Genomic DNA, 24,263 nt, shown 5'->3' with positions numbered 1-24,263 from the left:
GGGCTGGAAATTTAAATGCCAAATTTGTCCACTCGTTGGACAATGACTGTTTCCACTTAGTCAATTTAATTCACTCTGTTATGAATTATCATCATTATTTTTGCTTATCCCCATTATTATCAACGTCTTAACTAGCTTCTCTTGTTCCTTATTTTCTTCCTCCTCTCTTCAATTTCCCTTACATTCTATAGAACCTGGGTGATATAAGGACCTGATGTCCATCTAGATTGGAAAAATTTAAATAAAGAAGTTTTTAAACATCTGAATATATCTTTCTAAATATATCGAACTGTGCGTGCCAGAGCGGAACTTTTTGTAGTAGGTGTCTTACACCCTTGGGACCCTGAAATACGTTTAAATTCAAGTCTGAAGCTAGAGAGTTACATAAAAGTCGATGGAAAGATTCCAAATACAGTATTAACTTAGTTATTACCTAGATCCGTGCGCCACCTAGATTCTTTTCTTCTCGTGTTGCATTGTATCGGTCCTCTGCATTCCTTGCACGTGACACATTAACAAGAGTGTGACTGTCCTAAAAAGATTATTTTCAGGCAAACGCAGCAAATCCATTTCTCAGGACCGGAGTCAGGTGAAGGACCCGGATCGGGTTTGATACCTTCCCGGAGCAGGAGAGTGTGGCGCAGTCCCACTGCAATGATCTGCTGGGAGGATGACAATTTGTAGGAGGGACGCAATAAATTAAATGGGGTTACACTAAAATGACAGCCCTTGGTCGGGAAAAATCCTGATTCGCTCCGGTACATAGAACTGGCTGCCTTGGGAAGCGTTTTTAGCTTATTCTACTTTTGCTCTATTACTTTGTATTTTCCGGTCCCCAATGAATTTCAACTGGCACAAGTTTGGTCCCTCTTGAACTAGTCTGATTTCAGTCAGAAAATTCTAAATTTAAACTATTAAAAAATTTACACCGACTAGTTTGGTGTTTCTTTGCAGGAATATCATTCTACCACTACAAAGTGAATTCGTATACATAAGTATATTTGTACATACATACATACGTAATAGTTTTTTTACTTACTGTACATCGCCTCTTCCATGTTTGCGTTTGGCCAGCATAAGCGCCTTATTTAACAAACTCATTTCGATAATTGATGGTTTTACACGGCATGCCTCGCCATCCACTTGCATTGGGATTGTCTTCTTGGTGACGATACGCGCCGAACGGCACTGGCAAATGCAAGTTCCATGTAAACCCGCCTGCAGCATTGGCAGCTGGTATGTGGTCAGGCCGACGACCTCAATCATGCCGTCATCGATGGCTGGCTTGGATTGGCCAAACGAATCATTCCAGGGATGGGTGCCGCCGCCATAGCTAAAGGCGTAAAGTTGAATGAAATAGGGAAATAAATACAAACATGCATGAAAATCGGAATAAAAAAAAAAATCAACAACAAAGTAAAAAACGTAATTTTAGTATAAAGGGTGGTTCACTTGATTTTCGGCCGTGAATTAAACAATCCCAAATTGGTATTTCTGGTGCAGTCGTGCGATTAAATAAAATAAATTGTATGCAATATACAGTAGATGAATCATACGCTCTGCTACCACACATGCTTCAAACGAACGCTGAAACTGAGTTTCCCCTTGATCCGCATTGCCTTTAGGAGCTCTAGCAAGCCTGAGAGTACAACTGGTACGGTGACGTCAGTTGTGTTGTCAATGAAAGATACAATACTTTCTTAAACCCTTGCAGTCGTAGCTCAAAACTCATTTAGGTGGAATGGAAGTCTTCTTCAATTAGCAAAGCGCTGACACAGGAGATGAGGAACTTATGTTGTCCCAGAGCTGCCATTGTCACTTGATTGTGGGAGTTATTCCAAATAATTCTTTGCTCAGCTTTTCAACAGGTTCTCCATTCTTCCCGTAAAGTGGTATTATTCGGTTGGTGATATTAAAAGTACAGGTAGATTTCCAGTTGCAAACCGCTATTTCTTGAATGTGTAATGACTTTTTATTTATTGCTTGAGGTGAGTAAATGGTGCGCTACGAACGAAAAAGTATCGACCAAAGATACCTTCTCACCCTCATATAGTCGTGCCCATTCTCGTTGGCCTCAATGGCTCTGAAACCAGCAATCCTGACAACACTTTTTTTCTGAAACTGCCCGCTGCACAGAGCATCTGATGGATTTGAAGGGGTTAGTTTGACGCTAAAAGTGCTGCTTGAAGGTCCGAGTATATGTATATCTAGCGCATTTGAACTATGCAAGTCTTCTGAAAATACGCCACAAGTAACTTCTATAACCAGTACCTCAGCTTGTAAGATCTTAGCCAAGTCTGAAAAATAATAAATTGAGGTTGGGGCGCTTTCAGAAAAAACTTCTGCTACATTCCATTTTGGATTCGTCGGTGTTAAGAGAGCTTACTCATTTCGTTCTTATCAGAAATTGTGTGTCATAATCCGAATTGGAACCCTCTCTGCGAGGCCTGCTGAATTCAATTGCATCCATTTCGACTATTTGTCAGCCAATAGTCAAGGCTCAAGGGGTTTATTGGCAAACTGGTTGTAGCTTCATGTATGTGGTTAACGATTTACGAGTCGTGTGTAAACTGAGCATGACCTTACTGATTTCGTCTCCTACCGAAGGCTCTCAGCTGTACCTTGTTTGGCTTTCTCAATAAGATGAGCACCTAAAAAAGACGTTTTTTGTAAACTGAATTTGGCTTATTGCCGGTAAGTGGACTAGGGACCGACCTATTAGAAAGCATTATATATATTACTTGAAATGAAGAGAAGGTAGGTGTGTGTGTGCGTGCAGGTAAGAGATAGAGAGGGGAAGGGAGGATAGAAAGAAGAATAGAGAGAGAGAGAGGAAGGAGAGAGATACATAGATATAATGCTGGGTTGAGGAAATGCTAGGTTGAGAATAAGTGGGAGGAAAATAGAGGAGTGGAAGAACAGAGGAGGTTTAAGCTATGAAACTTCATGAAACTCTTTTTAAATAGTGTGTGTATGTAATCGTTCGGGCAGGACAATGCATTGTCTAAGTTAATATATGGAAGGGCATTACTATCTACACAGATGGCTCGAAAATGAAAACAGAACTGGATCCGAAACATACTCATAACATCAGCAGGTTAATCAGTCGTACCGACTTCCTGACTCAGGCACTGTCTTCCAAGCGGGGGTCTATGCTGTAGAGAGAGCAGCCAGACCTATCCAGGAGAATACGGGTCTCGGGCACAAATGTAACGATCTTTGTCGACAACCAGGCTGCCAGGACTTGGTCTCTGGGCAAAGCGATATTGTAGGGAAATAAGCGAGGCGGATAGCTCCGTACGCCCACCATTGTGTTACCCTCTGAGAAAAGTTGAGTACTTTAAGATAAGGGCAACGGACTTGCTGTGGACCAAGTGAGACGATTGCGAGGTCTCATGTTCCTTACGACCGTATTTGGATAGGAATTAACTAGCTTCCTCAACCTTAATAATTGTGCAGTGAGTGTACTTACGGGTGTCATCACAGGCCATCAACAAGCTCCTCTGCAGAAGCTCTCAGGATGAGGAGGAAGAGAAGTCAGACTCCCTGAAGAAGATGCGACAGCATTGAAACGCGTAGGAGGGAACGGGAAACAATTGTTTTTTGAAGAAGAGGAGTCAATTTATCACTTTCCTGCCATGTCCAGGACTGCAGGTGGCTCCTTCGCTCCTACTTAAATTCGTCGGAGAAAGTAAGTGGTTCATTGAGGACTACTAGGAAGTAATCTAGTTGAACGCAGTTGCCGCCACCCGGCATTGACAACAAAAATGTTCCTGGTGGAGAAGTGGGAAGTTCCAATGCATGCCCTCTTGACCTAACCTAATACATATATATTTTTAATAAACTGTACTAGTGACCGATATCAGAGAGTAAGGGAGAAAAAGAGGAAAAGAGGAGTGCGAATAAAGGGATATCTCGGTGAACGGCAATATTATAAAAAGATATGAAGATAGAGTGAGAGAAAAGCAAAATGACAAAAAATATATAGAAAATGGGAGCCAAGATGGTGGAACACGAGAAAGAATTAGAGAATATGGAGACTGCCCAACAGAGACTTCTTGTAATTTTATCTTGGAACTGCCGTCAAGCTCTACTCCTATTTGCGATTTGCTGCTTGCCATATTCATTTTCGGCACAGAACTACCCACATTCCTAACACTCTTCTAAACCTTTAAAACGACAACCATAACAAAATATGTAGCATCGGGACGAGAGGACACATCAATTAGAAGGTAACGAGCATATGTGTACATCTAGGTATTTTTTGCAATTTCCAGCAATTTTGGCTTCACTAAAATAATTTTTACTAAGCAGACTGGTTTATTGGTAGACGTGGTAAAGCAAGGGCACGGTACAACAAATGATGGAAATACCGCTAGACGACTTTTCGTTGACATTAAAACTACCGCCTCTATAACTGGTGTTAGTGAATATCTCATTCAAAGATTCTCTATAATATTAGGGACACTTTCATGTGGGCGTCCAATAAATGTACAAAAGTTCAACATGTACGCCAGAGAAACCATTCGAGTTTACGTCGAACTATATGAATGGTATTACATGCCTTCAAGTGTACATAAAATTTTAGTACACGGGGCTTCAATAATAGAGCATTTTGGTTCCATTTCTAGCGGAAAGTTGTCCGAAGAAGCCGCTGAATCCAGAAATAAAGATTTTAGAGCATATCGTCGAGACAATGCAAGAAAAATAAGCCGCAAAGCCACAAATGAGGACATTTTAAATAATTTGTTAGTTACTTCTGACCCATTTATTTCATCGAGGAGATCGAAATTACCTAGTAAGCATGAGGAAATATCCGAAGAAGTGAAATCTATACTACTCCTAACGCAAAACCTAGACTATGACACAGAAAACTAAATATTTTAGTTTCTCAATTTTAATTGGGTACGAATATACATTAGACTGGGTCAAAAAAAAGTTGCTAATGTCCGCCCCTAAATTTGAATATTATGTTGAGAGGGTTTCGAAAATTTTTTTTTTAATTTTTTTGATCCTTCGAAATACAGCCAAAAAGGTTTTTTCGTTGTAACTTGGTTATTTGACGTCCGATTTTTAAAATTGATATGCCATTATTTTGGCCTTTAGAAGCTTCACATTTCCGCTTAATGTCCTTTTAAGCTTAGAAGTCGTTTTCACATGATTAAGTCAGCTAACAAAATTTTACCCCCCTAATGTATGTTTTTTTTTCCTTACCAAACGGAAGTACTTAAAAATTCAAGAAAATGTTGCTTTGAAACCATATTCCTCCTAAAATAATAAACAAAGAAGTTATAGCACTTTCAATATTTATTGCAACTGTTATTTCACCTGATTCTTATTACACTTAGACCTGAAACTCATGATATTTTTGGAGGAAAAATTGCAGGGTTAGCATTGAAAAGTTAATAAAGATATGCCAAATATCATGAATAGGGGAAGTCAAAGTAAATAAGTGAGTCAAACCTGTTGTTTTGTATTTATAATAATAACACTATGCGACAAAATCAACCTTTTTTCTGGGTATTGGACAAACCCACTTTTTCGTAGAGATTGAGGCTTAAGTAAACAAAGTACTATCTCCGTTTTTCGAACTTAGCCTCCAAAAAATAGATATCGGCTTACAAAATTTGAAGTTCGAAATTCTACATTTCGAAATTTTATATTATTTTTTTGTTAACGCGTTCAGCAAATTGAATAAGTAAAAATGTCGGCGTGGTCCGCCCTTTTCCCTTATAGAAGGGCTGGATTCTTTTTTTGAGAAATTTAGTATAACAGCTGTTATACGAGGTGAAAAGTTAGAAGTCAGAGTCTGACTGTATTTAGGAGTCAGAGTCTGACTTTTCACCTCGTATAACAGCTGTTATACTAAATTTCTCAAAAAAAAAAAAAAAGAATCCAGCTCTTCTAATAAGGGAAAAGGGTGGACCACGCCCACATTTTTACTTAATCAATTTGCTGAACCCGTTAACAAAAAAATAAAATAAAATTTCGAAATGTAGAATTTCGAACTTCAAACTTCGTAAGCCGATATCTATTTTTTGGAGGCTAAGTTCGAAAAACGGAGATAGTACTTTGTTTACTTTAGCCTCAATCTCTACGAAAAAGTGGGTTTGTCCAATACCCAGAAAAAAAGTTGATTTTGTCGCATAGTGTTATTATTATAAATACGAAACAACAGGTTTGACTCACTTATTTACTTTGACTTCGCCTATTCATGATATTTGGCATATCTTTATTAACTTTTCAATGCTAACCCTGCAATTTTTCCTCCAAAAATATCATGAGTTTCAGGTCTAAGTATAATAAGAATCAGGTAAAATAACAGTTGCAATAAATATTGAAAGTGCTATAACTTCTTTGTTTATTATTTTAGTAATATGGTTTCAAAGCAACATTTTCTTGAATTTTTTAGTACTTTCGTTTGGTAAGGAAAAAAACATACATTAGGGGGGTAAAATTTTGTTAGTTGACCTAATCATGTGAAAACGACTTCATAGCTTAAAGGGACATTAAACGGAAATGTGAAGCTTCTCACGGCCAAAATAATGACATATCAATTTTAAAAATCCGACGTCAAGTAACCAAGTTACAACGAAAAAATCTTTTTGGCTGTATTTCGAAGGATCAAAAAAAATTAAAAAAAATTTTTCCGAAACCCTCTCAACATAATCTTCAAATTTTGGGGCGGACATTAGCAACTTTTTTTTTTTGTATGGGGACCAACCCAGTCTAATATACATACTACATATGAAACGCAACATTTACTTAAAATAATAAAAATTGTTTTTTTTTTATTTTTTTTGGTCATATACCTATATGTATATTTGGAGATTGCATGGACTATTGACCGATCGAATAATTTTTGCTTTTAATTGCTCTTTTGGTACTAACGAACAAGCTGGAATAGTAAGCATCATATACCAAAAAAATTAACGAAAAAGCTGGAATAGCTAAATTTTTGATTTGAACCTTTTTTGGATTGATAAATGCAAATTCAATATAAAAAATTAAATGCATAATATGAATTATCAAATATTTTTGTTTTTAAATATTACCCAGATTTAAAAAGTGATTCGCAATACTAACACTAAAAAAAAAAAACGAAAAAAAACAAACAAAAAAAGCTTTTTGTTTTTAAATTCTACCCAAAATGAAAAAGTGATTCGCAATACTAAAATAAAAAAAATAAAAAAAAAAAAAAATCAAAAAACAAAAAAATCAAAAAAAAAAAAAAAAACGCGAACCTTTTCGAACCATGAAGCGAGTACATTGCATAATATATAACCCTAACTATATAAATAAATTAATGAAGTTTTGAGGAAATGTGAGGAAAATGAGTTGACGGTAAAAATGTGATTTTTCCCATACATACATTTTTTTTATTTGCTATAACTTTTTTGTTTAAGACTTTATGAAAAAATACTCATATATAAAAACGTCATGTAATGAGACTTAAAATCGATCCCCATCAAAGTTTTTGTGTTATTAACTAATATTTTTTTCATTTCCCTAAGTCTACTGAAAGCCAAATCCAGCCCACTGTGCGCCGTTGGGTGCACTTAAAAAAGGTGTGCAATTTATAGCTAATTGATTGCAATTTTTCCTGCCCAGGCCTACAAGTTTGCCACAACCCAAGTAATTGAGTTAAACCGTTTCGTGCTTTATAGAGCAAGAGCGCTACCACATTTTTCATTCTATTATCGTGAAGTGCTTATAACTATCTGCACGTATGTAAATAAGTATGAACATATTTACTACGAGTATGTATGTTTCTTTAATGCAAACTCACCTGCCAATATTTAAAAAGAGCACCGCATGACACCCGGCATCCCTTAGTTTACCTGTAAAATCTTGCCCATCACATTCCAGTGTTACCCATTGTGAAAGATTTCGATATTGACGTAATATAAGATCCTTGCCACCCATTTGGCCATAATACATTTTATTGCGTAGACGTGAATTAAAACGTTCTGGATGAGCTTCGCGTGCCTCGTGAAATTCGAGTGCAATATGGGCATCGACCCCAAATGAATAATAATTATTGATCACGTTTAATGGTACATTATCTTTGCTACGCGGCACATTATCGTCCTCCACATCACGATTCGGTGTGACATTCAATCGCCAACGATCCATTAGCACACACTGAGACATACCGATTTCACGTAATATTTTGCTGATTGGTTCATCGGTATAACCCTAAAGTGAGGTTAGAATGTGAGATTTTATACAGGTTTATTATGTAAAACTCATTATACTTACACCACCCCAACCCAAAGCGCGAGCGAGATCATTTCCAGTACCCAGCGGTAGTACACCGACTGCAGGTGCTGGAGTTATCGGTGGATTAATCATATCCAATACAGATAGTACCCAGCCAACTGTGCCATCACCACCGCATGCCAATACGCGAAGATTTGGCGCTTTACGAAAGAGCTCCAAGCTAAAAAGTTATAAAAGAAAGTTAATATTCTACTCTGTAGTTTATTTACTATTATTTCAACTCACCCCATTTTTGGTCCACCTTGCGTCAAATCGAAAACTTGTCGTGGATTAAGTAGATGTTGAAACTTGCCCAATAGCTTAACACCTTGATTGCCACCCGATTTAGGATTGATAAATACAATAACGGGTATGACATCAGGTGATGGTATAGGCTTTACAATGAAAGCACGTGGTTCTTTCTTCTCCTCCTTTTGCTTTTGTCGTTTACTCGCACCTTTCTTCTTGCTGCCGCTCATTGTGACATTTTTATTATTCACGCGTATTGACGATTTAAATGCGCCTTTGGTTGGTAGCTTGACAATCCAAGAGGGTGGCACGATAATAGGCGCGTAGTTGCCTGCAAAGAGAAGGATGACTTTTAATTAGATGACGTCAACTATGAATTTTTCACTTTTATAGTAATGACAACTTCTAAGTATCCACAATAGGGCAAAGAGTCTGCCAAACAGGGAACACATACAGTAATGACTTTGATTCGGAAGCCTGAGACAAAAAGGGTGAATCAAAACACGATTGTTCATATGATACTGCATACACTAAAGTGGCATATACGACATGGAAGCCAAAGCCACGGTTTTCTTGCGAGGGTTCTCCGTACATGAGGGCAATGATGGTAATGAAAAGACAGATCCCCTTGTCAAACAGGGTGCATCTTATGATGCATTGCGTTTTTGTGATCTCATCACAACATACATATATGGGGTATTCCATCCCATTTCGACCAATTTTGAACCCGACCCCTTTAGAATTGGCTGAAAGTTTTTCTTCTTTTTCTAGCTTACGAAAGACGTTTTTCAGAATTTTTTAAAATTTTTTCATCCAAACTCAAAAAAAGTTATGAATTTTAAAAAAAACACCGTTTTTGTTTTCAAAATGCAATAAATTTTTCAATAATTGACCGTTTGGGATCTTTTTTTTTTTTTTAATTTGTTTTTAAATGTACTTTTTGGAAAAAATACAAAAAAATTTTTAAATTTTTTTTTTTTTAATGTTTCAGTTTTTCGAGATTTTTCGAATTTCGTCATTTTTTTCTCATAAAAGACTTCAATCAATTCTGCAATCATCCCCACTAATCCCCGAGTGGGCCGATTTTTTTTATATTTTTTTATTTAATTGAAAAAAAAAAATTTTCAAAACTAAAAATTTTTTTTTATCAATTTTATTTATATAACAAAAAAATGTAAGAAAATGATTTTTAAGTATTCTTTTCTTTATATATTATTACATTATTTTTAGAAAACTTACCTGTTTACTGTGTCAGTCATTAATCCTGGTTATTTTAATCGTAGATTACCATAATATATAAAGAAAAGAATACTTAAAAATCATTTTCTTACATTTTTTTGTTATATAAATAAAATTGATAAAAAAAAATTTTTATTTTTGAAAATTTTTTTTTCAATTAAATAAAAAAAAATATAAAAAAAAATCGGCCCACTCCGGGATTAGTGGGAATGATTGCAGAATTGATTGAAGTTTTTTATGAGAAAAAAAAAAAAAATGGCGAAATTCGAAAAATCTCGAAAAACTGAAAAATTAAAAAAAACTTTAAACATTTTTTTGTATTTTTTCCGAAAAGTACATTTAAAAACAAATTAAAAAAAAAAAAGATCCCAAACGGTCAATTTTTGAAAAAGTTATAGCATTTTGAAAACAAAAACGGTGTTTTTTTTAAAAATTCATAACTTTTTTTGAGTTGGATGAAAAAATTTGAAAAAATTCTGAAAAACGTCTTTCGTAAGCTAGAAAAAGAAGAAAAACTTTCAGCCAATTCTAAAGGGGTCGGGTTCAAAATTGGTCGAAATGGGATGGAATACCCCATATACTTATTAGTATTTTTAAAGCGTTATAACCCGGAGGCTATCTAGATCATATAGAACTACTTAGCAATTTATTATACTTTTTATGAAAATGAAATGGTATATCAAGTTTGTAACGAATCTCAAAACTGCAAGTTCTTAGAAAAGAAGACCTATCAATAAGTATACCGAAATGATTAGAATGATGATGAGTTGATTTAGCCATGTCCGTCCGTCTATTTATTTGAAGGCAAACTGGTCTATCAATTTTTGAGATATCTTGATGAAATTTGGTCAGCAGCTATATTTTAGTGCTGGATTAGATATTTTTCGGAACCGACGGGATCGGATATACAACCGATATTCCAGAAAAGATTTTTTTGTAATATCTATATAGAAGATTTAAATATCACCAAATGCGTTTGTATATAGCACATATTGTTGCCTGAAGAAATCGTATGGATATGATGTAGGGAACTTTGTGTGAGGATTACCGATCTATTTTTATTTTATATTTATCGAAAATGTCGTTTATGTACATCTGTATATTACACATCTTATACAACCGAATATTCGGATATAACGAATGGCATAAGATTCGTGAAAGGTATGAAGTCTTCGGCACAGTCGAAGACAGTCCCGCCCTTGGGTTAGGTTAGGTTGCACTGGCGGGTCCATGAGAACCTCACATATACTGAATGAGCACGTAGTCTTATCAGAAGTTTGTCTAACGAGCAAAGTGAAAAACCATATCAAAAACCAGGACCTATGTTATAAAATAACTCTGTCCTCTTGGTTAATACTAGAAGTGTTCTAGGATCTATGTCACTTGCTGCTGCTAGATTTCCAAATTTTTATCTAATTATTTCGATCGGTGCGCCGCCTAACGGATTTTCCCCCTTTTCTTGCATTGTCTCAGTGTCTTAACCTGTAGCATTATGACAATATTATATGTTAAGTTTCACGTTTGTAGCTCAATGGGAAGTTACGTAAAAATCAATTGCAAGATTTGTATTGAAAATGCAGACAAACATTCAACCGAACTAATATAAAGGAAATAAAAAGTTGCATATACGAAAGGGGAACAGACAGAGTAGCAGGAATAATAACAGCCAAATTAGTTATATTAGCTAAAATCTATATATTCATACGCTAACAAAATTTCCATACAATCAATTGACAGGCTGTTTCGCATAGTTAGCGTACGTAAAATCATACAAAAGTTATATGAATCGATACGTATGGATCAGCCGAAGTGCATAGGCCTACTTTTGTTAACACATATTACTCTATTTGTTTATAATTAATAGAAAAAGTTTTTTGTAAATTCGAACAATCTGTGCAAATATCGAAATTTACTGTCGTGCACAAAACCGCCCCATCTGTAGGACCAAGTATGTAAGTGCTCTAAAACACAAACCAACATATCATGTAATGCCACTGAATTCGAAATTCGAAAAGCGACTACGCAGTGTTGCTGAAATTTTTCACCTACATACATATGCGTACGTGCCAGACGGTGAAAGAATAAACGATGGTTTCCCATTGTTGCCACTTACCTAAAGTGGCCTCTTCTACCAAACTCCTAAAAAATTGTTCCAAAATAATTTGTAGCGTACAAAAAAGTCTTAAATAGAATAAATTTTTGACCGGCCCATTTTTTGTGGTAAATTTCAAAAATTTCCATCCATTGTTCATATAAATTATTGCAAATAATTTTCTCATATCCTGAATTGCCGAGTTGTCACAGCTTATGGACATTTTTATTTGCTATTTGAAACCCCCTATCATATTCTGCCGAAAAATTGTTCGCGCAGTCACGCAGCCAAATTTGCAGCAACTGTGTTGCAGTTGCTACATAAGAGTGGTGTTTTACCCGTTTCTGGCCCGAATTCGCACTGTGACGTCATCCTGTATATGCTGACTTGTTTATCACATGTCAGTACAAAGTAAGAATTTTACATTATTTTCATAGATACAAATTAATATATGGGAGCGGCGAAATAAATTAAAGTAATTTTGCGAAGAAATATAACATTATTTCGCAAAAGAGCAATAAATTCGTTTATTTTAATTTTATAATAAATTCCCCTTTTAGCTGTGAGTTATTAAAGGTATAAACGGCAACACTTTTAACCACCGACGACACATAATTTGGCTCGTGCCTATTGTATTTCGTCGGCTAATTGCTACGAGCATTGATATTTACATACCCATGGCCGTATACGCGGATTGCCATAATTGATTTGGTCGCTTCATAACGCGGAAAGCGACAAGTTGTTTTATTAATAACTTAAGACACTGCCACAGCATCAAAGCGACTAAGCTTTTTATACATGTCTGCCTTTAATTGGAGTATTATTGAATATGTATATATTGTTACGAATATTAGCAAAACTAAGGAGTGCTGCCATCTCCAGGCCGATGCTAAGCAGTGGCGTGAATTCACATCAATAATTCAATCATTATGTATCTACATAAACGAATCAATAATTGCGTCTAAACATATGTACACATTCGGACGAGCAACATTTACATACAAGGCAGCGAGAGATGAGATGTCACACACAGATGAATTTACTTATACGCTTATGTGTGTGCGGGAGACTGTAAACTACAAACTCACATATCTACATCTGAGAAGCGCTAAAAAGTAGACAATTGTAAACAAGTAGAAACTATATGAGAACTATACACACACGAATATAGTTGGTAAGTTCTGGAAATGGAAGAGCCTAGAAGTATGCAGCGTAAACTATAAAAGCGGGGCAGGCGAGTAAGAAGTAATTCAGTTTGAGTTGAGCTATCAATCAGTTTGATTAAGCACGCGATCTGGCGGCCAATAGTAGAGTTTCATTTGAGTTATCAATCAGTTTGGTTATTAAGTCAGCGAGTAGCAAAGTATAAGTGTTATTGTGAAGTACTTTAATAAAGGCCATTTTTCCATTATTCATTATTGGAGTTATTTATTCAACAGTCTAGTGATTCGAACGTAGCAGAGGATTGCAAATAAGAGGATTTGCAAGTAAATTCGTTACAATTGGTGTCAGAAGAGGAATTGTTGAATAAATTCCAGAGGACAACAAGGACATGGCAAAATTCAGTGAATTGAAGATCCAGCAACTGAAGAAGGAGTTGGACAGCCGCGGATTGAATACAACCGGCAATAAACTCGAACTTCAGGCACGACTACGAGCGGCAATGGAATTAGAGGGAATTAACGTGGAAGAGTATGTCTTTCACCTTGATGGCGAGGAGACAACAAAAATTGAAGAGAAAAACGAAACATCGCAGACAGTTACCAGCACAGACTTGAACATGATATTGGCTGCAATATCTGCACAAACATCGACAGTAGCATCAATGTCGTCGCAATTGGCATCCCAACTGGAAGCGCAGGAGACACGAATAACATCGAAGATTGAAGCACAGGAAACACAAATTTCTTCACAACTTGAAGAACAGAAGACGTATATGGTATCCCAACTGGAATCGCAGGAAACCCGTATAACATCACAATTGGAAGAACAGAAGACATATTTGGCATCTCAACTGGAAGCGCAAGAGGCACGTATATCTGAAATGTCGGCACAAATTTCGGAACAGGTATCATCGCAGCTCTTTGTGAAACTGGAAGAGCAGGATGCAAAAATTTTACAACTCGAGGACAAAATTGATGCCGAAATAGAAGCGTTAAAAGGTCGTATGGAGCAGTTACAACTAAACCGGCCAGCTGTTTCAGCGAGTAATCCAAAGGTAAGGACACCATCCTTTGACGGTTCTGTTCCTTTTCAGGTCTTTAAGCTACAGTTTGAGAAGACCGCAGCAGTGAACCAATGGAATGCGGAAGATAAAGTTGCTGCACTGTTCGTGGCATTGAAAGGGCCTGCAGCGGAAATTTTACAGACGATTCCAGAGTACGAACGGAACAGTTATGAAACATTGATGGCTGCTGTAGAACGACGTTATGGAAGCGAGCATAGGAAACAGATATTCCAAATTGAGTTGCAAAACCGTCACCAAAGAGCGAATGAAACTTTGCAGGAGTTTGCCTCGGATGTTGAAAGGTTGGCTCATCTCGCAAATGCGGACGCATCCGTGGAATACACCGAGAGGGTAAAAATCCAGAGTTTCATAAATGGCATACGGGACGTGGAAACGAAGCGAGCTACATACGCAAACCCAAAGCTGACATTTGCTGAAACGGTATCGCATGCATTGAATCAGGAAACGGCCTCACTATTGAGTAAACCAGCATACAAAGCTCATCGTGTGGAAGTAGAAAGGCCAGAGTGGGTAGACGCAATATTGGAGGTGCTGAAAGGATCGCAAAAGCGGAGTGAAAAAGTTATCAAATGCTTCAAATGCGGGAAGTCCGGTCACATTGCACGTCATTGCGATCTTGGTCCTAATAGTTCCAACAATGTGGGTGGCCGTAAACGCAAAGCTGGAGGAGATGAGCAAGAGCGAGTAAGAGATAAAGAACGAAAATTTGCCGCGGCTATTGAATGTCCTGTGATATCTGTGTCGCAAATTGGAAGGAAATCAAGCAGTCTTACCGTCAGAGGGAATGTGGATGGCAAGGAGCGTGTACTGACTGTAGATACGGGCGCATCTCATTCCTTGATTCGATCTGATTTGGTCTACAAGAGAGTAAAGTCATTACCTGGAGCGAGGTTGCGTACGGTTACAGGCGAATATAACCAAATCCAGGGAGAAGTAATATGTGAAGTCCTAATTGGGAAGGTCATGGTTCTACACAAATTCGTTGTGGCGGAGATCGTTGATGAAGTTATATTGGGAGTGGATTTCTTGGTTGACCATGACATCAAGATCGATATGCAGAGAAGGGTGATGCATTATGAGAACCAAGATGTGCAACTTAACTTCAGTTTGGAAAAAGGGTTCAGCAGTAAGCGAGTGCTGGTGGAGGAGATTCGACAGAGACCACGGAAGTCAAGGAAAGTAGATCGAGCAAAGGTTGATGGATCGAATGTGCCAAATAAAGCGAAATTAAAAGTACCTGCGAGGAAAAGACCGGCATCAACAAACCCTAATGGACGCACTAAAATGACTGAAAGAATTTTTCAGAAAGAATGCAAGGATGGTTTCAAGCCAGCGCGCACTTTTGTTGGGAAACGTCGGAACGATACTGAGTATGTGAAGCCAATCCGTCAAGAACAAGCTCTACAAAGTAGTTCTTCATTGGCCAAGCAACAGAGTGCGAGAGAACGATCCAGAATAATGAGTAGTAAGATGGAACACAGGTACGACAGGTAAAATAATTCGGAAGGTTTCCGGAATGGAGAGTTGGTACTGTTAAACAACCCTCACCGGCGGAAAGGTGTTCCAGCCCAATTTCGGTGCAGTTGGGAAGGCCCGTACAAAGTTGTGAATAAGATCAGTGATACCATCTACCGCATACAAACCACTGGGAAACCACGGATTAGAAGGGTGGTACATTTGGAGATGCTAGCGGCGTTTAGATTGGGAGATTTGTCTGATCGGGACGATCAGACTTAGGTGGAGGGCAGTGTTACGAATATTAGCAAAACTAAGGAGTGCTGCCATCTCCAGGCCGATGCTAAGCAGTGACGTGAATTCACATCAATAATTCAATCATTATGTATCTACATAAACGAATCAATAATTGCGTCTAAACATATGTACACATTCCGACGAGCAACATTTACATACAAGGCAGCGAGAGATGAGATGTCACACACAGATGAATTTACTTATACGCTTATGTGTGTGCGGGAGACTGTAAACTACAAACTCACATATGTACATCTGAGAAGCGCTAAAAAGTAGACAATTGTAACCAAGTAGAAACTATATGAAAACTATACACACACGAATATAGTTGGTAAGTTCTGGAAATGGAAGAGCCTAGAAGTATGCAGCGTAAACTATAAAAGCGGGGCAGGCGAGTAAGAAATAATTCAGTTTGAGTTGAGCTATCAATCAGTTTGATTAAGCACGCGATCTGGCGGCCAATAATAGAGTTTCATTTGAGTTATCAATCAGTTTGGTTATTAAGTCAGCGAGTAGCAAAGTTAAGTGTTATTGTGAAGTACTTTAATAAAGGCCATTTTTCCATTATTCAATATTGGAGTTATTTATTCAACAGTTTAGTGATTCGAACGTAGCAGAGGATTGCAAATAAGAGGATTTGCAAGTAAATTCGTTACAATATGTATGTACATTTGTACTTTTTTTCTTTGGTTTGTATTTTCATACATATATATTCAATGATACAATGCTCAACATCTGATCAACAGGCACATGTCTTTTGTGTATTGTTGGTCTTATTTACATATTTAAGGGTTGATTTGAGGCAGGTCAAATTTATTTAAGTTTGACTTGGCTTATCAAACCTGCCTTTGAAAATATTCAAGTACATAGGTACTTACATCATTGTACTGAATAACACATATAAAATGCTTTAAGAAATTTCTTTATAGGTACCTCCCCTCCCACCCATAGTCCAAATAATAACTAAATATTTTTTTATTTATTCAATTGTTATCAAATATTTTATTTATTTCAATTTTTCAATTTATTAATAATTCATACTTCATGGTTAATATGCATACATTTTATGCAAATTAACGTTTTATAAATATGCAATGGATTTCGTGTACACAGAAATTCCAAGTGTGCAAATGCCGTCGGCAAAACACTATTTGCATGCATATTTCAATTTGCATACATTTTCCTAACATTTTAATTTATTAACAAAAAGGGATGGGATAATTCATAAATGTATGATTAATTTACATATATTTCATGAAAGGGCATATTTTGGGTATATGAATAGGTTTTTGTTTGTAAAGAAATAAGCAAAATTTCTGCAATTTGCATCAACATAAAACAAGCAAATATATTGCTATTATTATATTAATTAAGTTCAAATTCATATTAAATCATAAAACAAGCAAATATATTGCTACAAGTAATAAAATTTAAATTTAATTAATCCTACTAAATACCTATATTCCCACAAAGAAATCATATTAAGAGAAAATCCAGAGAATTTATACACCAGCTGAAACTGTTGACAGAGAATTTTCTGCTGTTAACTGGTTAACATTGAAATTGGATTGTGTGTGGTGAAGTGCAAGACGTGTTCACATGCAAAAAAGTTGGAATCTAGCAAAAACGCCTTCTCATTGTGTTTAAATTCTCTGATAACACTTATACTTTGCTACTCGCTGGCTTAATAACCAAACTAATTAATAACTCAAATGAAACTCTACTATTGGCCGCCAGATCGCGTGCTTAACCAAACTGATTGATAGCTCAACTCAAACTGAATTACTTCTTACTCGTCTGCCCCGCTTTTATAGTTTACGCTGCATACTTCTAGGCTCTTCGATTTCCAGAACTTACTAGTTTGTTTCGGCTACAAAATCGCCAGCCACAACTACGTGCACAAATTATTGCTCTCTCTTGTGACAACTCAGATAAGATATATGCATGTGTTTGTGCATTGCCGCTCCGCTGCTCGTTTACGTACATATGTGTAGACGCAATTATTTATTCGTTTATGTAGATACATAATGATTGAATTATTGATGTGAATGTTTGTAGTTTACAGTCTCTCGCGCATACATAGGCGTATAAGTAAATGCATCTGTGTGTGACTTATTTATGTGTATACATGATTTGATTATTGACGTAAATACTGCTTATCGTGGCCTTAGCATCGCCTTAGTGATGGGATAACTTAGTGATGTTAATATCCGTGACAATATTAATGCGCTAACAAAATATCCATACAATCAATTGACCGCCGGTTGGCATAGTTAGCATACGAAAAATCATATAAAAGTTATATGAATCGATTCGTATGGATCAGCCGCAGTATATAGGCCTATTTTTGTTAATAAATATAACTCTATTTGTTTATAATTAATAGAAAACGTTTCTTGTAAATCCAACAATCTCTCCAAATACCGATATTTACTTTCTTGCACAAAAGCGCGCCATCTGTGGACCAATTATGTAAGTGCTCTAAGGCACAAACCTACATAAGCGTACGCGCTAGACGGTGAAAGATTAAAACATGGCTTCCCATTGTTGCCACTTACCTATAATAGCCTCTACCAAAATCCTAAAAAATTGTTCCAAAATAATTTGTAGCGTACCAAAAAATCTTAAATAGAATTAATTTTTGACCGGCCCATTTTTTGTGGCAAATTTCACTTACACGTAAATACATAGGTCTTTATTTAACAGATTCTTTGTTTTTTATTTTAGTTGCTTTCAAAAAAACATGAAATCACAAATATGGAGTTAACTTTTATTGAAACTAACTAAATTTATTTATAACAATTAATGGAAAATTTGCCCGAAAATGTTTTTGCATTTGCAGATTTAATGTTTATTTTAGATAAAGTACGTCTTATACTGAAAGAAAAAAAAAGTTACAAAAATATAACACTAAATTTTTATATTGTCTTTTATGCTAATTTATTTTATTATTATTTAAGTGCAACTTGACTGAATCGGAATATTCACGTTGTATATCAACCGAAAAAAACGTCCCTTGGTTTTAGGTGAAAACTGCAACCGGCATCATAGCGGCCGTATTGCATAGCCAGTATATTACCCACTATCTATATATTAACACGCTAACAAAATTTCCATACAATCAATTGACAGGCTGTTTCGTATACTTACCATACGTAAAATCATATAAAAGTTATATGAATCGATTCGTATGGATCAGCCGCAGTGCTTAGGCCTATTTTTGTTAACAAATATTACTCTGTTTGTTTATAATTAATAGAAAGAGTTTTTTGTAAATTCGAACAATCGCTCCAAATATCGAATTTTACTGTCGTGCACAAATGCGCGCCATCTGTAGGACCAAGTATATAAGTGCTCTAGAACATATACCAACATATCATGTAACCCCACCGAATTCGAAAAGCGACTACGCAGTGTTGCTCAAATGTTTCACCTACATACATATGCGTACGTGCCAGACGGTGAAAGAATTAAACATGGTTTCCCATTGTTGCCACTTACCTATAGTGGCCTCTACCAAAATCCTAAAAAATTGTTCCAAAATAATTTGTAGCGTACGAAAAAATCTTAAATAGAATTAATTTTTGACCGGCCCATTTTTTGTGGTAAATTTCACTTACACGTAAATACATAGGTCTTTATTTAACAGATTCTTTGTTTTTTATTTTAGGTGCTTTCAAAAAAACATGAAATGACAAATAATGAGTCAACTTTTGTTCAAACTCACTAAATTTATTTATTTATAACAATTAAGTGCAAATTTGACCCAAAATGTTTTTTGCATTTCCAGATTTTATCCTAATTTTAGATATAGCACGTCTTATACTGAACAAAAAAAATAAATTTTCTATAAAAATATAACATTAGATTTTTTATATTGTAACGAATTTACTGCATTTCATCTTATTTGCAATCTTCTGCTAACGTTCGAATCACTAAACTGTTGAATAAATAAGTCCAATATTTAATAATGCAAAACGGCCTTTATACAAGTACTTCACAATAAATAACTGTACTATTGCCCGACAGATAGCGTGCTTAATCGAAACTGATTCCAGCGCCTCTACATTTGCTGCGTTTTATACTCTCTGATTTCCTCGTTCGCATCTTCTAGGCGCTTCCATTTCCAGAATCTACTAGTTTGGCCATCAGCTATCAAATTTTTCAGCTGTAACTACAATTGCACGATTTTATAGCTTCTCTCATTGCATACTTTCGGGAGTATCTCAGATATATACGTGTGGTTGTGCGTTGCTTCTCAGCTGCGTGTACCTACATATGTGTAGACATAATGATTGATTCGTTTATGTAGATACATAATGATTGATTTATGGATGTGCATACAATCACCGCTTAGCATCGGCTTAGAGATGGCAGTACCCCTTAGTGTTGCTAATATTCGTAACACTGCCCTCCACCTAAGTCTGATCGTCCCGATCAGACAAATATCTCGATCTAAACGCCGCTAGCATCTCCAATTGTACCACTCTTCTACTTCGTGGTTTCCCAATTGTTTGTATGCGGTAGATGGTATCACTGATCTTCTTCACAACTTTGTAAGGGCCTTCCCAACTGCACAGATATTTGGATGGAACACCTTTGCGCCGGTGAGGGTTGTATAGCAGTACCAGCTCTGCCTCCAAGAAACCTTCCGAATTAAAGTTCTTGTCATGCAAGTGTTTGATCTTACTACTCATTACCCTGGGCCGCTCCCTCGCACTCTGTTGTTTGGCCAATGAACTACTTCGTAGAGCTTGCGCTTGACGGATTGGCTTCGCATAATCAGTATCGTTCCCACGTTTCACAACAGTAGTGCACTCCGGCTTGAAACTACCCTCGCATTCTTTCTGGGAAATTCGTTGCTTCATTTTTGTGCGTCCATTAGGTTTTGTAAATGCAGGTGTTTCTCTCGCAGCTACTTTTGATTTTGCTTTATTTGGCCCATTCGATCTATCAACTTTTGCCTTTGACTTTCGTGGTCTTTCTCGAGTCTTCTCCACCAGTACTCGATTACTACTGAACCCTTTCTGCAAACTGAAGTTAAGTGGTGTATCCTGGTTCTTATAACGCATCACCCTTCTCTGCATATCGATCTTGATGTCACGGTCAACCAAGAAGTCCACTCCCAATATGACTTCATCAACGATCTCCGCCATAATGAATTTGTGTAGAACTGTGACCTTTCCAATCAAGACTTCACATACCACTTCTCTCTGGGCTTGGTTATACGCCAGTGACCGTACGCAACCTTGCTCCAGGTAACGTTTTTACTCTCCTGTTGACCAAGTCGGATCGAATTAAGGAATGAGATGCGCCCGTATCTACAGTCAGTACACGTTCTTTGCCATCCACATTCCCTCTGACGGCAAGACTGCTCGATTTTCTACCAATTTGCGACACAGATATCACAGGGCATTCAATAGCTGGATCTAGCCCTCGATCTCCATATCTTACTCGCTCTTGCTCATCCCCTCCAGCTTTGTTATTAAGACCACTCATGCTGTTGCAACCACTAGGATCAAGATCGCAATGACGTGCAATGTGACCGCGCTTCCCGCATTTGATAACCCTCTCACTCCGCTTTTGCGATTCTTTCAGCGCCTCCAATATTGCGTCTACCCACTCTGGCCTTTCTAATTCCACACGGCGTGCTTTGAAAACTAGCTTACACAGAAGCGACGCTGTTTCCTGAATCAGAGCTTGTGAAACCGTTTCTGCGAGTGTTGGCTTTGGGTTTGCGTATGTAGCTCGCTTTGTTTCGACGTCCCGTATGCCATTTATAAAGTTCTGAATCTTTACCCAATGGTACTGCGAGTCCTATAGATAAACCTCCAACAAAGTAAAGTGGCGTCGAGCGAACTCCTAACCCCTGAGGAGGGTTCGTTTGACGTGGCGCTGATCCAGGAGCCGTGGCTCTCATCGGGAGGAAAGGTTTCTGGACTTAGCGCGCGCGGGTTTGGCGTTTACTACGCGCAAACGGAAGGACGGGTGCGAGCTGTAGTAATGGTAAGGAAACAGCTGCATTCATATATGCTGCCTAATTACACCACTGAGGATCTCGCAGTAGTGTCCGTTGAGCAAAAGAATAAGCAGGTATTTATCCTGGCGTCCTGCTACATGGCCCATGCTGCGGAGATTCCACCGATGGAGTGCAAAAGGCTAGTACAGGAGGAAGGGCGCAAAGGGCGGTTGGTCATAGACGCAGATGCAAATGCGCACCACAATGCGTGGGGAGGAGCAGATACGAACGAGAGAGGCGAATCTCTGTTTTGTTACATCCTGCAAACAAATTTGCAGATAGCCAACAGTAGAACAGCAATGTTCTGGATATTACATTGAGCTCCGAGCGTGATATATCAAGGTATGATTGGATGGTTCTTGATAGACCATCCTTCTCCGACCATGCGTATATCAGCTTCAGCATCCCCCTAAAGACGGTAGAGAAGGGAGGAACCTATAGAAACCCTAGGTCAACGAACTGGACTAAATTCCAGAAACATGTGAAAAAAAACTGGGACAACCCAAAGAGGTTGCTAATGTAGAGGAACTGGAGGAGTCGAATGAATTCCTAACAAGGACGCTTATGATTGCGTATAACAAAGCTTGCCCTCTAAGAAGATTCAGAGGAAAAGCAAAGCCGCCATGGTGGAGCACTGAGCTGAGTCTTCTAAGAAGACAGGTAAAAGAAATGTTTAAGCTCGCAAAGACCGCGGAAAGCGAAGCGTGTCGGGATGAGTACAGGGATCTACTGAGGATCTACAAGCGTGAAATTACTAGGGCGAAGAGAAACTCATGGAAAAGTTTCTGTACGGACATATAGTGCTCCAGCGAAACAGCACGGTTGAAAAAAGTCCTAGCAAAGGGAAACATAGTCCAGGGACTAATAAAGAAAGAGAACGGGGAATGGTCACGTAATAGTGAGGAATCCCTTGAGGTGCGATACACATTTCCCATCGGGAGACGGTTTAGAAGAGCCAGCAGACATCACTCACACTTCGATCACGGAGCTAGTAGTGCCGGGCTTGGTGACCGATACCAAGATCGAGTGGACAGTGAAGACGTTTTCTAAGTTTAAATCGCCGGGCCCAGATGGTATATTCCCGGCCATGGTACAAGTCTCAAGTAGGGCGGTCGTGGAATGGCTTAAAATAATATTCGATGGGTGCATAAGACTGAATCATGTACCGCACTCTTGGAGAACTGCACGTGTAGCTTTTCTACCAAAGGCGGGGAAGATCGGTCACGTATGCCAAAGACTATATACCCATTAGCTTAACATCATTTCTGCTCATAACCTTTGAGAGTCTGATAGATGTGTACATAAAGTCCAACGTGGATGAAAAGCTGCTCTCCACAACACAGCATGCGTACATCAAAGGCAAGTCGGTAGACACCGCATGCATAGGGTGGTAATAAGGAGTATGCTCTAGGAGTCTTCTTGGACATTGCCGGGGCTTTCAATAATGTTGCAAAATGGGCGATTATAGATGGTCTTAATTACATTAAAGTACATCATGCCTTAATCAGATGGATCGGCTCCATGTTAAATTGCAGAAAGATTACATCACAATGAGGATTATACGAGACCACGAAATCAGTGGACAGGGGCATGCCGCAGGGAGGGGTGCTATCACCTCTGCTGTGGACGCTGGTCATCAACCAACTGCTCAGGCAATTCAATGAGGGACCCGTAAAACTTACGGCTTACGCAGATGACGTTGCAATTGTCATAAGTGGAAAGTGCCTTCCAACGATTAGTTCTTTGATGGATCGGGCGCTTCGGGATATTCATACCTGGGCATCTAATGTCGTGTTGAAAGTCAATGCGGAGAAGACGGATATGGTCTTATTTACAAAAAGGTACAAGGTCCCAAATTGGACCATGCCTAAGTTAGGAGGGGTGACCTTACAGGAGAAACCTTGCACAAAATATCTAGGAATCATCCTAGACAGTAAGCTGTCATGGAAGCTCAACGTGGAGGAGAGGGCCAAGAAGGCCTCAGCGGCACTCTATGCATGTAAAAGAATGCTGGGGTGTACGTGGGGCCTATCGCCCTCTCTTTCTCATTGGGTTTTTACAGCGATTGTAAGCCCTATTCTATACTATGGAGTTCTTGTTTGGTGGAAAGCCACACAAAAAACAACATACCTCAAAAAATTAGAGGGGGTATGCAGACTATCGATGCTTAGCATTACGGGAGCCCTGAAAACAACCCCGACGGCTGCACTGTATGCCATTCTGCACATCCCACCTGTAGACCTGGTAGCAAAGAACAAAGCGTTAACGACCGAAACCAGGCTCAGTGCTTCGGGCAGCTTGAGCGCCGACCATATGGCCATAGTAGTATAGCGTCATCAATCACAAGACGAACAGACTACATGATTCCCTATCTGCGCTTCGAGGGAGATCTTAAGGCCACA

At 38.0% G+C, this 24,263-nt stretch overlaps 1 protein-coding gene across 19 annotated transcripts in view; it reads right to left on the bottom strand.

The window, feature by feature from the left end:
- Positions 1 to 24,263, bottom strand: part of rdgA (retinal degeneration A) — a 1,310,388-nt gene that overhangs the window by 69,620 nt on the left and 1,216,505 nt on the right. For all 19 annotated transcript variants that reach the window (XM_067783802.1, XM_067783806.1, XM_067783805.1 and 16 more), the window contains 4 exons: positions 8,509 to 8,842; positions 8,263 to 8,443; positions 7,790 to 8,199; positions 1,040 to 1,333 (listed from right to left, as the gene is read on the bottom strand). In XM_067783802.1, coding sequence (XP_067639903.1) covers positions 1,040 to 1,333; positions 7,790 to 8,199; positions 8,263 to 8,443; positions 8,509 to 8,842 — 1,219 coding nt within the window. The remainder of the gene's footprint in view (positions 1 to 1,039; positions 1,334 to 7,789; positions 8,200 to 8,262; positions 8,444 to 8,508; positions 8,843 to 24,263) is intronic.

The sequence above is a fragment of the Eurosta solidaginis genome, chromosome 4, assembly GCF_040869045.1.
Source record: "Eurosta solidaginis isolate ZX-2024a chromosome 4, ASM4086904v1, whole genome shotgun sequence".
Taxonomy (NCBI): Eukaryota; Metazoa; Arthropoda; class Insecta; order Diptera; family Tephritidae; genus Eurosta; species Eurosta solidaginis.
The sequence above is the reverse complement of the archived record's forward strand: the minus strand, read 5'-3'. Positions and strand labels throughout refer to the sequence as shown.